The sequence below is a fragment of the Tenrec ecaudatus genome, chromosome 17, assembly GCF_050624435.1.
Source record: "Tenrec ecaudatus isolate mTenEca1 chromosome 17, mTenEca1.hap1, whole genome shotgun sequence".
NCBI lineage: Eukaryota > Metazoa > Chordata > Mammalia > Afrosoricida > Tenrecidae > Tenrec > Tenrec ecaudatus.
The window spans coordinates 31973733-31987350 of NC_134546.1; the positions used below are offsets into that span (position 1 = coordinate 31973733).

General features: G+C 44.6%; 1 protein-coding gene across 7 annotated transcripts in view; it reads right to left on the bottom strand.

Annotated features, from left to right (window-relative positions):
• Positions 1-3249: 3249 nt before the first annotated feature.
• Positions 3250-13618, bottom strand: part of SLC8A1 (solute carrier family 8 member A1) — a 438247-nt gene continuing 427878 nt past the window's right edge. For all 7 annotated transcript variants that reach the window (XM_075535797.1, XM_075535795.1, XM_075535796.1 and 4 more), the window contains one exon: positions 3250-6638. In XM_075535797.1, the coding sequence (XP_075391912.1) occupies positions 6262-6638 (377 nt within the window). In that variant the 3' untranslated portion in view covers positions 3250-6261. The remainder of the gene's footprint in view (positions 6639-13618) is intronic.

Below are 13618 nucleotides of genomic sequence, written 5' to 3' on the forward strand. Positions count from 1 at the left end.
AAATCAAGAGGTTGGAGCTAACATCTGAGCATGAACTGTCAAAACTGACATGGTTGTATTGGAGTTAGCTAACTTATGGTTTATTTGGTTATTACCGTGAAATTGCCCACCATTGGAATGTCAAGAATGTCATACTTACAAAGAAGCACATATATCTTGTAGCTATGGAAGTTATGAATTACGCTTTTCCATGTTTAGATACCCTCGTGTATGGGGTATCTTACTTACTCCCACATATTTGGATATATCGATAAAACATGGGCACCAGAATATGATCAATCTGAGCTAACTCAGGGCACAATGGACAGTCCTGCCCTCGTGTGTAACTATACCCTAGGGGATAGTCTGTCCTAAACACTTACAGAGATGCCACACTATGTGATAATGACATCTGACCTTCCCTATAACAAGTTCATCTTCAGAAAACACGCGCAGAACCATCACTTTTAGCAAGCACGCCTTCCCCATTGCTGAGAGGTAAATAGCGAGCATCATTCTAAGCGATGTGTGTGTAATGGAAATAACCAGGGAAGAGCGATAACGGTTGGAATCAGGGAAAGGAAAGATTAAGATTGCCCAGCTCCAAAGATGACACACCTCTGATACTTTCAAACAGGGTAAGGCTTCAAGCTTCCTCAGATGGAGAGGCAAGAACTGCGGTCAGCCAGGCAAGGAAGGTAACTGCTGGCAAGAGAGGCTTCCTGTAGAGATGGGGACCGTGGCTTTCCCCACTACAGCTCAAGCAATCAACAATGAGCAGCAATCTGTACAGTGACTTTTAGGTCCAATGTCCCGTGAGAGCTGAAATCAGTGGAGCCTTGCCAACACCCGGAAAGCCTCTGAGTGTAGCTCTTTGGAAGTTTTGGTAGAAAGGAAAAAGGTCTGAGAGCAGGGTACTCACCGTGATGTGTGGATTCCAGGCCTGGAGTGGAGCAACCGTCCAACTGTCAGCTGGACATTCACGGCCACCCAGAGACATTTCAAAGGAATGACTGGGGACCGACTTCCCCCAACTCCGCCAGTGGAAGTCCTATGAAACACAGGTCTACTCTCTTACAGGCGGGAGCCCCTTCAATCGGAGTCCACTTGACGGACAGCTGATTCGAATGTTTTCTGTTTGAGTTCCTTCTCTCAGCCGTTGCTGCTTCTCTCAATGGGACACTCTGCTCATGGAGATGATTAACAACGGTCCCGTTGAGCTCCCAAAGGGAAACACGGAACCATTATAAATGTTTACCCTTCCTAGGCTCTCCTCCTAGGTGGAATAGCATCAGGACCTTCAAACACTTGAAATGTGCTATGTGACATGAAGACAATGAATGCTACTGAGCATGATTTTTAAAGAAGAAGAAAGAAAACAGAGCAGAAAAACAATCAATGCACTAACAAATTCTGTAACCAAATATGAAAGAAAGCTATGAATACACCCATAATAGCATGTTTATTTCTCTGTATGATGGATGTGATTTGGTCTGCTTCTTCTGCATAACAAATTCACTTGTTAATTAATGAGATTTTTATATTTGCTCAGTTTCACCAACAGCTGAACTACATTGGCAAAGTAGAATGATTTCAACAGCAAAAGCGAAATGCCAGTGGTAGGTCAGCATGAGATTCAGTATTTTGCTCAGCCAACCATGAAATGGCCAACCTACACCCACGGAAGTGATCTACATGTAACTGGCCAAGATCCGTGACAAGCGATCAGCATCAAAGAGAAACTCCCTATTTGGAGGTAGGAAACTGAAAGACATCCTACCGGGGTTGCTAACCACTTTAAGTATCTGCAAAGCCAAACTCCCTTCTTGAGAAGGGGAAATTTAGTCACTAATAGAAACTAAAGGGGTGTGTCCTAACAGAGGACATCCAGTTAACTTTCTATTTGCTTCCATAAAACTCTCAGATGGCAGGTACTGTGTGTGTGTGTGTGAAGTTAGGATCAGGAACTCTCAACTGTGGAGTCAACAATTGCCCAAGTTCAATGTGCACAGAAAACTTCTTGTCCCAGGTACAGTGGGACCCATGGGGAAATGGGTTACACAAGGAATTCTCATTATGGATAAGGTGATAAGTGATGGCTGATAGCAGCGGGTTTAGGCAAGGAGCCAGTTAAAGCAAAACTCTATAAAAATGTCATTGGTGCCAATCTTCAAATCAGAGTATAAGGAGCTAAGAATCATTGGGCCACAGGCATGTTGCTGAAAGTTTGTAAATGGTCATGGTTACTCTGGTCTTGGAATGATTGATTTTGTTCTTTCAAGAAGAAATGTTGGCTGCCACTTTATGTTAAATCAAAGATTTCCATCCCAGTAGTCGTTGTAGAAACAAGAAAATAGTCAAATTCCATGTGAATGCCTTCATATGCAAAGATGTGTAACACACGATGGGCCATGAAATAATATGATGAGGAAATAAATTGGAAGGTAATCAGATGAGCTATAATATCATTTGCATGCACACAGTAGGCAGATTCTGTAGGATTATAGTAAGAATGAAAAGCACTAATTTGTAAGCTTGCAAATAAGTACACAGCCTTAGAGGTACTTCTGTCTCACCCCATAAATGAGAATTATTATGATTTCACTTCTTCCTGTACTGTTTCAATTGTGTGATCCAGGGAGTCGGAAACACATGGTTGAACAGTCAGAAATAATGCATGGCAGGAGACCTTCAGAGAATCAAAAGAAACACAGAGGGCTTCAAACATTCATGGGAAACTCTACCATTTTTAAATTCCATTTTACCCTGAGCTTCTTGAAGCCTCATCGTACAGTGTATAATATGGAAAGAGCAAATCACTTACGTTCCCCTTGGGAAGCATCTAGCTACTGGCGAGGATTAGTTTGATTTGGGTTGATTGACTGATATAATACCCTGCATCGTCAGAAGCAGAGGGACTTTCAACTACTCGTGGGTTCATGTTCAAGGATGTAGTAGGGATGGAGGTCTGACCAAACTAAACAATGGGCAAAAGAAAAACATGGGTGGAATGGAAGACTGTCTCAACACTGCAGGATAGACCAGTAGTCTGGCTATTCTTCTGTGCTCTTTCAGGACATGAAAATGAAGCATTGCATGACCAAAGGATTGTCATTTGTAGGATTCGAATACCGAGTGTGACTATTTCCTGTCTTCTGGACGAGGATACCAATTGTTATACCGCCTTGGCCTTTATTTCTTCAAAACATGGCAACCAAAAATGACGTAGATGACAATGAGAAGAGAGAACACATGCTGTCTCACTAGTGGTTAAATCAGAAACAATTAGAAACTTTATTTGTCTGTGTCAATAACGTGTACCAATTATAAGGAACAGCACAATCAGTGCACTTTCCCCCCTAAAGCTGTGCACAATACACACAAAATGAAATAATCAAACAAACAAAATGAAATCATTTTACACAACTATGATAATTAACTACAACCCAGGAACAACCAGCATCGATTTCTCCCTATAGCACGAGAATTTAAAAACAAACAAACCCCAAACGCTTTGAAATAGAACTTGACCCACCACAAGAATTTCTAAAAGTCCTCTGTGAGAATTCACTGCGGGGGTCACTGGCATTCCAGATGTGGCTAAAGAGGAGTGCAAACCCTTCTAACATTTGAACGATGTATGTTTACTTGGTGCTTCTATATAAAACTCAAAACAAGCAAACAAACAAAAACCACCACCAACAAATAAAGTAAAAGCACGGCCCCCCAACAAGAATGGGTTAGAAAGGAGAGAGGCCATCAGGGCTAGGGCATCACTGTAGGTCAGGCAAATATGGAGCAGAGGGGAGGCCGGGCGGGGAGGTAGGGGGGAGGAGAAAGGTGCTGCTGCCAGACAAAGATAAAGACTGGGACCAAGTGAGAGTCTTCTCACTGATCTTGATTACCCACTTTGCTGCCAAGGAAAGATTTGGTTCTGTTCTAAACCTGCATTTTAGATTTCTGGACAATGGAATTCATCCAGTTTGAATGTGTTTCCTATCTGTGGTTTCCCTTGCAAGATGAAGTTTTTTCCGTATGGTTGTGTTACCTTTTACTGATGGAACTTAGCAGTCACGTTACTTGCAATCCCCTTGCGGACAGGTATGGATGGGGAGGGCTGTCTGGTTACTGGTTCAATACCTAGGAGGGAACACGGTTCCTGGCATATTGTGTGGGTAGTGAACATTTCATTGAAGAGTTTTGATTTAAGTGATGCTTTCAGCTGTCAAATGTTTACTCATTAAAGAGTGATTCTGGGAACTGGGAGAAAGACAATAACGTCCAACCATTTTATTTCTTAAGTGTCTTTAAAACATAGGACCCAGAAAGTGTGGCTTGGGGTTCCCTATAGGCGGAGAAGCCACTGAGAAAGAGGCGGCCACACACATCCCCATCGCTGGGCTCGCCGCTTTGAAAGGCTTAGCTACACTCTTTGGTATTCTGAAAGGAGAGCCATTCCTTGTCTATTTGGGGGTTAAAAAAATCCTCCTGGTGCAAGCCCTCAGGGAGACACTGATCTCCTCATCTAATTGCTACTCTTTAGTCATATGCAGAGGAGGTGGGCTCCGAGAGGCTCCCGGGACACCCTGGGGTCTTCCAAGGGGCAGCAGATACAATCAGAGGGGTCTGTACAGTGAACGAAGCCTGGCTCAAAATAGCCGTTTACATTAAAAAGGAAAATGAACAAACCAGCTCTCTACCCTCTGTGCCAGACAGAGCAGATGTGAAATAAATACGCTGGGGGCTGTGGTGTCATGGAAATGGGCTGAGGGTGGGGGCAGGGGGCTTTCCAAGCCCAGGCGCCTCGAACTCCTTGACTGCCCTAGAACGCCTTTCTCCTGGGCCTTCCTGAAACAGCAGGTGACTGGGGGCGGCCTCAGGTGTGTTCCACATGGCTACTGTTCCATGAAGGAACTCAGGGGGTTGCCGGCTGTCCTCTCCACCCATGACTCTAGCTTCCCAGGTGACCGTTATTGCTTCTTAGAAATGATCCATGAATAATATATATAAGCCATTTTCTCCTCTTGTCCCTCATCATACTGAAACTCGATAACCACACAAAATAACAACTCAGGTGAAAAGAACACTCACTGGCCAACCAACGTGGGGGAAATGGGAGACCTGTCTACGTTACACTCTACTATATACAGATACGCTTTGTTTTGTTTTTCATCCATGCACTGCGTAACAGGTATCACATCATTCCCAAACAGGCACAAGAAGGAAAAAGGAGCAAATGTTCAGTCGGGACCAGGACAGGGGTATGGAGGCCATGGATGTGTTTCAAAAGAAAACGGAATGACCGTCCCGGGCAGCCGCAACATGGACACACAGGGATGCAAATGGACACAGGATGGTAGTGGAGCTATTCTTCCTGTTGGTGGGGTTGAGGAGGAAGAGGGGCGGGGCATGGGGGATCGAAGCGGGGGTCTCCGGGCTGGGACACCAGAGTCAGAGCCTTGCTAACCACTGTCCAGAGCTAAAAAGTTCAGAAAGAAAGGATTTTGTATGTTCCTAGGAATCTAAGCACGTGACCCTTGTACCTGTTGAACCAGAGTCCCAGGCACCATATCCTTCTCTATCCGACTACTTCCAGAAGCGTCCCTTTGCCGGGTTCTGTCGGAGCTCCTGTGCTGTTTTCTGAAGGCAGACTGACCTCTGTTCAAATGCAGGATATAAGCAAGAAACTGGGTAAGAAAGTGAAGACATGCTCCTTTCTTCTTCCATGCCTAGATCCTTTCTGAACCAGGAACGCACTTGTGAAAGTTGAGGGGAGGAGAGGGGAATCTTCATAATTAAGATTTTTTGCTTTTGTTTTTTTTTGTGTGTGTGTCAAAAACCCATCCACATTGGGATTTGTCCTCACCTGTCACAAAGAGAGGCAGAGACCCTGACCTGCCCCACAAAACGAAACAAAATAAAACACACCAAAGGCCAAACATTAACCCCGTCTCCAACCCCACCAGAAAGAAAAGCAAAAACCAGAGGACAGGTCAAAGCCTGCATATCTCATCCACCGGGAGAGATTACAAGCCTTCTGCGTGGAGCTGCAAAGACGGCCGTGCCTCCGAGCTTTGTTCGACAGGACGATGCCTCTGGGGGTGGAAGGTGGTTTCTTACTTCGTCCCTAGTAGAGTATGCTCTTGAAGCGGCATTCCATCAGCAGGTAAGCGAACATGACAAATGTCAGTTTCCTCTGTTCGTTATACATAAATCTTTATGTATATATCTGTATATATATATTTATATATATATATAAATTTACGATAGCTGACTGTTCCTTTAGAAGCCTTTTATGTGGCAGTAGGCCTCCAGGGAGGAGAAGAAAATGTACAAGAGCCACAGGAGCACAAAGAGGGAGGATGTGAGGAGCTTGGCAGTCCGGGGCCCACCCAGCTCACCTCCGATTTCTGGCCTCCTCCGATACAGCAGCACCCCCACATTGATGAAAGCAAAAATGGTGAAGAGAGTGACAGAGAAAGCTAGCGTGCCAGGGGACACTTTGAACTCGTCCCCGTTGGCTGCGTGGTAGATGGCAGCGATGGACCAGGCCACGCCGATTCCCAGGAAGACATTCACTGCGTTGCTGCCTGTGACGTTACCTATGGATGCGTCCGCATACTGGTCCTGGGTGGCGGCCACTTTGCTCGCGAAGGTGTCTGTAAAGAAAGCAGAAAGAGACAATGATAGGAACTTGGGGAACCCCATATGGTATCTCTGGAGTGTGGAAGGTTTCAGCCGTCTACTCCAGAGGAATCCCCTAGTGCAAACACAGTCGCCAAGCATGGGGTTGGGTGTTCCTTAGAGTACGAAAAATGTAATCAGAAGAGCACGATCTAGATTTTGGGAATCCACAGGGAGGCACCGGCAGTGTTCTTGAGTGACTGGTCAAGTTCGTTCTTGGTAGATCGCACAATTCTCACACACGACCGGGCACTGTGTCGTTCTGTTGTCATCAGCGACACTGTAATTTGGAACCGACGCAATAGCATCTAAGGACAGCAACACCACAGTGCTTTATGATACCGACTTTCAGGGTAGCCTTATCAAATGGTCATCACAGAGCTTTACATCAGAATGATGTGGGGTCCTGCTTGTTGCCGTTAATGACCAAGCCAACCACTGACTCATGGGGGACCCTGTGCACAAGGGAGCTAAATGCATCATAGCAGCATGGCAAGCCACCTCTGGCAGATATGCATGATGCTTATGGCCCAGGAATGAGTTTCATGCATGGGAGGATAAAATTCTATCACTGAACTGGGGTGAGTGCTTCTTATAAGTGGATATAACAAGGTCTGCCTAGTCTTTCTGAATTGTAATCATTGGGACCCAGGAATCTGTATTAATGAAACTCCAAACGATTCTTAGGCAACTAAACTCTGAGAGCAGCTACTGGGGGTTATTAGTAAAAGTTGCTATATCACCAGCTCTACTTATCATTGGGTTGTTGTAAGAGTAGCTGATATTTGCCTAGAGCCCCACAATTGGAAAGCAAATCCACTCGTATGGCCTTGGTTTAGTTTGACAACTCTATGACGTGAAGGTTCTTTACAGGAGAAGAAGAAATTAGGTTTAGAGACGACGGATACACTACTGTGTCATGAACACAACATTGCACAGCTAGGAAAGATGAAGACTACACTCTTGAGCGATACACACAACATTGTACAACTAGGAAAAAGCCATGGCTTGAGCTCAGGTCTCCTGCTTACGAGACAAATGCGTGTTCATTGTGCCATCTCACCCTGCTCTGTGCCATGGGCACCAAGCACGACCCTTGAAGCTCTGGGTGAACTAATACTTCTGAATCTTTTGATGGACATAGGAAAAGTCAGGGTGGGGGAAAGTGACTTACAATTCCAGTTGAGTACAAGCCAGAGGGTCAGCAGGCATTTAACGATCGTGTTGTTAATCCTGCCTCCATCTCGGACTGTGTGTGCCTGGGGAGGTTATGGGCCTTCTCTGTGCCTCAGTTCCCGAATTTGTACCTGCACCCATGTCAGAGTACGGTGGTCACCTAGGGTGTGGTAAATGGATGTCATATCGCCTGAGACAAAATTAAAGTTTCTCTTCTTGTGGGTTTGGAAAGGCTAAGTAAATAGAACAGGATGGATTCGTGTGAATGTTTGGGTTGGAGCTGAAATCGCCTCCTGTTCTAAGCACGACAATAGAAGTTGCAAGATAATCTATTTGGTTGACAGATGTTCTGTGACTCTTTATCGGATGAAGGTTTAAAGAACCTATCATCTGTTTGCCAGTCAACCATCCACGCTCACTTTATTGTTTCCCACTTGATGACATCAAGGTCCTCTCAGCTAACCTTGCAAGATGCTTTGCGCAGTAAATTCAAAATCGGTGCCAATCACTGTCAAATGGAACTCACATTTGCAAAGCTGGGCGTGACCGGGGTTAAAATACTACAAGGTATTACGTCACCTGCTTCAACCATTCTGAAGTGCCTGGCATGTTCTGAGCCATCTGCTTCTATGATACCTGGACCAGTCTCTCCCCATTTGTAGTTGCCACCCTTCCTGTGTAATTGCCAATGAGGACGAGAAGCGTGTCCGCTTGCTCCAGCTATGGATTAGCGAGCTTTGAAATGGCCAAGGAGGTTATGTGAGGCTGTGAGAGGCTATTGCATTTGCCAGATCCCATTCATTTGAAAAGAAAGTGGATCTGTTTTCAGGACTCCCTTCACTGATGGGACGTCTGCTAATTATATAAAGTAAGGCAAACGCGGATAACTCTATGCCAGGCAATGCATTATGGATATGTTCTCATTGAATCCGCTTACCAACCTAGTCTTACCCCTCCCTCTTTTACCATTCGGGGAGCTGACATGGTGGAGATATGACACCTCTTGGACAGGGTCTTGGCCAGCAGACAAGAAGTCTTTCAAATTAAGTCGTGTTTGATTTCAGAGATCAGTTTACACCACACCAGATTCCAAGGAGGCGGGAGCGTTTTCCTTTCCTCTTAGTTCATTCACTTCAGGTTACTCCGTTCCTTGGTCGTGAAGACTTTGAAAGAGATTCTCACAGAAGCTATTTTTCACTATCAGTGAGAGAAAAGACTGAAGAAAGTACTGATCAGGCCTTTTTTTCGAGAGGCCTCTGGCTGAACTCAAATCACCCACCTTCTGGTTAGCAATCAAATGCCTAAACTGTTTGCCCTGCCCAAGGGCTTCAAAAAAGGCACAGGTAGTTTGTGAATGCACCCTTTCTCGGTGCCATTGCGGCAGACTAGCCACTGCGGCGCATGTGGACCGTGGAAGGACCCCTTCCCATCTCGGAAATCCCCTCTGGGGACTGATTTTAAAATGTCCTCTTATGTTCCCAGGATCAGAACATTGCAATGAATAATCTTGTTCCTTTTGGGGTTGTCACCTGGATCTTACTATTCTTATGTTATTAACCAGGATGTTCTAATCAATCCTGTACCCTGCAACACTCATTGTCTCTAAAGGATGATCACATTATATCTGTTCTCTGCTTTTGTCAGATCTGCTCGCTCCATAGGAAAGTTTCTGATAAATGGGTGCTTGCCTATGTAAGCTGGCTGTTACCTCTGCTCGGGACTGCAATCTAAAGAATCGCTTTCAGGTTCTAGCAGTCAGGTTATAACTGATTAAAGACTCTTCTCCATGATCAAGACATGATAGCGGCTATTGTCTATTTGAACCCAAACACAATCTTTGCCACATATGATAACCTTCTCAGGACTCTCACAGAGCTTGATGGTTAGATGCCAAAAAAGCCAAATCCTAATCTGCATTTCTGAATTTCACTCTGAAGAGTTAGGAGGAGTTGCCATAGCAGCAGCCAAAGGGGAAAAGATCATTTTTGTTCCCCCCACCCCACAAACTTGAAACTAAGCAAAGAAGGAAAAGTATGAAAGTCCATGCAGGAGAAATCTGTGTCAAGCCCAGCTGCCACAGAGGACACCTGAGATGTTATTCTGAGATGCAATGGCTGCTGGCACCAGCTGGGGAAGTGCTGGAGGTGGGGCTTCATACCAATTCTTCCTGGTCAGTCATGGCTGCAATGGAATGTGGGTAAAATTGTAATTTGTCAAATGTGGGTGAATTGGAATGATAACCAAAATAAGAAAATGTGTGGGTGGAGGCATTGTTGGAAACATAACCCGTCTCTTAGAAAACACACTGCATAACAAGGTAATCTCTTAGACAGCAGCGTGGGAACAATGGTGCCCGGCTCCCGGATGGTGGCCGGCTGCTCTGTTTTCGTGGGGGCATACTCCACAGTTCTGGCAATCATGCAGCCTTCTGGACCAAGCTTTAGAAAGGGCTCCTGCTGTCTTCTGAAGGTCTCAGTCCAGGGCTTCAACCTCTACTTTTCCCTGTTCTGGCTCTCCTTCCCCTGCATCTAAAATTTCAATCTTCATGCCTAAGACAATTTGCTGTACTGGCTAGGACTGAACCAGTTCTAATTAGTTCAAAGCCTTGCCTGTGCTGCCGACTAGTTGACACTAGTGCACAGCACACTCCTGCTAACCTGCCCAGGCATGTGACCAATGGTACTCTTGATTGCTTCCGATCAGAAAACCCTGACTTTCCGGATGCCACCTCTGTTGTTGCCCATGAAGGAAAGGAGATGGAAAGTCAAACCCTCCTGGCTTCAGGAGAACCCAGACACTCAATCTAGTCCCTTTGTCCTGAATTCAGGTTCTGCCTGGTCAATGACCATTTCTTCTGCCCCAGAGTCATTTGAGAAAGATGAAGCTTTTTCTTCCGCTGAGTTACAGTTCCAGAAATTCACAAGGGCAGTTCTACCCTGGCCTCCAGGGTCACTGTGAGTTAGGAATGAGACCATGGTGGTGAGTTCTGGTTTGGAATCATTTTCAAGAATCTCTTCGTAAAATAATTTTCTTAGGGGCTCTTACAACTCTTATAACCATCGTGTCAAGCACGTTTCTATAATAATCTTTTAATGTGACTATGACATGGAAACCCTGATGTAGTATAACCCATTCTTATGTTCAAATGCCTTTTGTTGGAGCCCCTAAAAATGAGTCAACCACACGACTAGCTTGCTGTGGGTCTTCTTGAGTGGTCTGTTAGATTTCTCTGGTCTGTGCCTGAGGCCTTTTGCCTGTTTCCAATGCGAGAACTACATTAAAAAGGAAAGCAGAAACACACACAAATCTCAACCATTAGGTTCTGCTTTCCACATAAAGTGTGCCGGATTCTTCCCAAAGTCTCTTCTACCACTGCTTAACTGCTGAGTGCACAGAGCTACACATGACTTGTGTGTCCTATGCCAGGCACTGCCGCGGCCTCTCCCTCAGCACTAAACTGCATCCTTACTACTGTCGAACAAGGCAAATGCCAATTCAGGGCCATCCGTCAAAGTGAAATGCAGAAAATAACTACTGCCTTGGTCTCATGGGAGTGCCATGTATTCAGAGCTTGGTTCATGAAACACAAATACATAGAAATCAGATTTCCAAGGGGATTGGAACGCTTGAAGGCATGTTCACAAGGAGAGCATGTGGCCCTTGAACATTACAGGGTCTGGGGATGTGGCTCTCTCGTACAAACATAAAATCCCTTTATAATTAAAGTTGACCTTTGATCAGCACGGGTCTGAACTATGCCAGCCTCACTTTTATACACGGATTTCCCCCCTCTGTTGATGTAGTGGGTTTGTGTGGGGCTGCGAACCACAAAGCCAGCAGTTTGAAACCACCACCTGCTCTGTGGAAGAAAGATGGGGCTTTCTACTCCCATAAAGAGTCACAGTCTCAGAATCCCACAGGGGCCATTTCCCTCTGCCTTGTGGGGTCAGTATGGGTGGGAATTCACTTTCATGACTGTGAGTTTGGAGGGAATTTACCGGCATTTATGTTTTTGTTTTTCTAGTGAGCTCAAGTATCTCCAGTATGCACTTAACAAGCCCTGTAACCATAATCATCACCAGAATTATTGGAAAATGAATTGCGGATGTGGAGACGAGCATCATCACATGGTGCTTTAAGTGAATACTCGCCCACTTAAACTCACTGCAATAGCAACAGGAAGACCAGGAACAAAATCTGTGAGCCCACCCAGTGAGCCCAACAGGAAGACCAAGAACCAAATGAGTGAGCCCACCCAGTTCAGACCCACCTTCTTCAAGGTACACTGTCAATGTGTTTTCAAACACATATATCCTCTGGGCCAAGACTCTAATGGGGGCTTTTTTTTTTAACCTCACATTTCAAATTCTAATAGATTTTATTAGTCCTATAATCTTAAGACATTTGTTCTGCCTCTTTGGAACTTCTGTCTGTAAATCAATAATCAGAAAGATTTATCTGAGAGGCTGTGTGACGGGCATTAAGCCACATATCACAGAGTCAAGGCATAATTGTTTTCTGCAGAACTGTTCACCTTGGCCAAGTCACCTGGTCAATATGCAAAAGATAAGTCACCAGCATCTCATTCTCTCCAGAAATCGTTATTTTTACTTCAATTTCCCCAATCTTATAATGACATGAAGACTAAGCTTTACACATCTCATCTAGAACAAAGTCATTCCCTGGGGTCTGGGAGTCTGCAACAGAGTGCGTGCATTATCTACAGTCAGGTTTTCACCCCACGGGGTTTGTCTTATTCCTGATTCTTAGCACCCTATGCCGGCCGGTTGTCAGACTCTCAGGTGACTGCTGATCAGGGACTGACCCTGAGAGATTCTAGCTGGAGGCAAGCCTAGTTGGGAAGGGCTGTCTGTCTCCTCAGGATGTGTGGAGTATTGACCATGCAAGGCAGCCAGGTGTGCAGAGCTCCATGGGTGGTAGCAGAAGGCTCATTAAGGGAGTTCTCTTGGATCCTCTGATGAGCTGCGTGTTCTTTGGGGAAATCACTTCACTTTCTTGGGTTCCATTTTTCTTAACATAAGTGAAGGATTTCAATTAGATCAGTGGTTCTCAACCTGCCCGATTCAGAACAGTGGCAAAATTACAGTTATGAAGTAGCAATGACAATAATGTTATGACTGGGGGTCAGCACCACATGAGGAACTGTATGAAAGGGTCATGGCATGAGGAAGGTTGAGAACCACTGAATTAGACTATAAGATTCTCGCTAGCTTGACTCTTCAGGTGGTGATCAGAATACATTAAAAAATCAAACAGGCATGAGGGGCTTCAAAGAGTTCATGGAAAATTCTGTTATCATTTAACGCCATTTTCCACAGACTTTTTGAAGCCCTCTCATGTATGATGCTGATGTTATTTTTTGCTTGTAAGAGTTTATACTTGACCATCCTTCCTTATGAGAATCATTTAATAACAAGAATAATCTCATTTTATAGGACCTGAATAAAATATTCTAAAATATCCTATGAAGAACAATTTCAATATACAGAGACATTGCCATTTATCGACTTATAGAAATATATATGGTCTGAAACTGCATAGCATAGAGTCAATTGCCTTTAACAAATAGGTGAGAAATGTTGGGAAATTATTTACTTCAAATCATTACTATAACTAGTTGGTTTTTAGGAATAAAGCCATAGTGATAGAGCTGCTTTAGAGGCTGTGTCTAAGGGGTAAGAATGTTTGTACATTATCGGCCTAAGAAATAACAAGAAGGCTTGGTTAAAAATATGAATATTTGGGGTCTACCACAAAT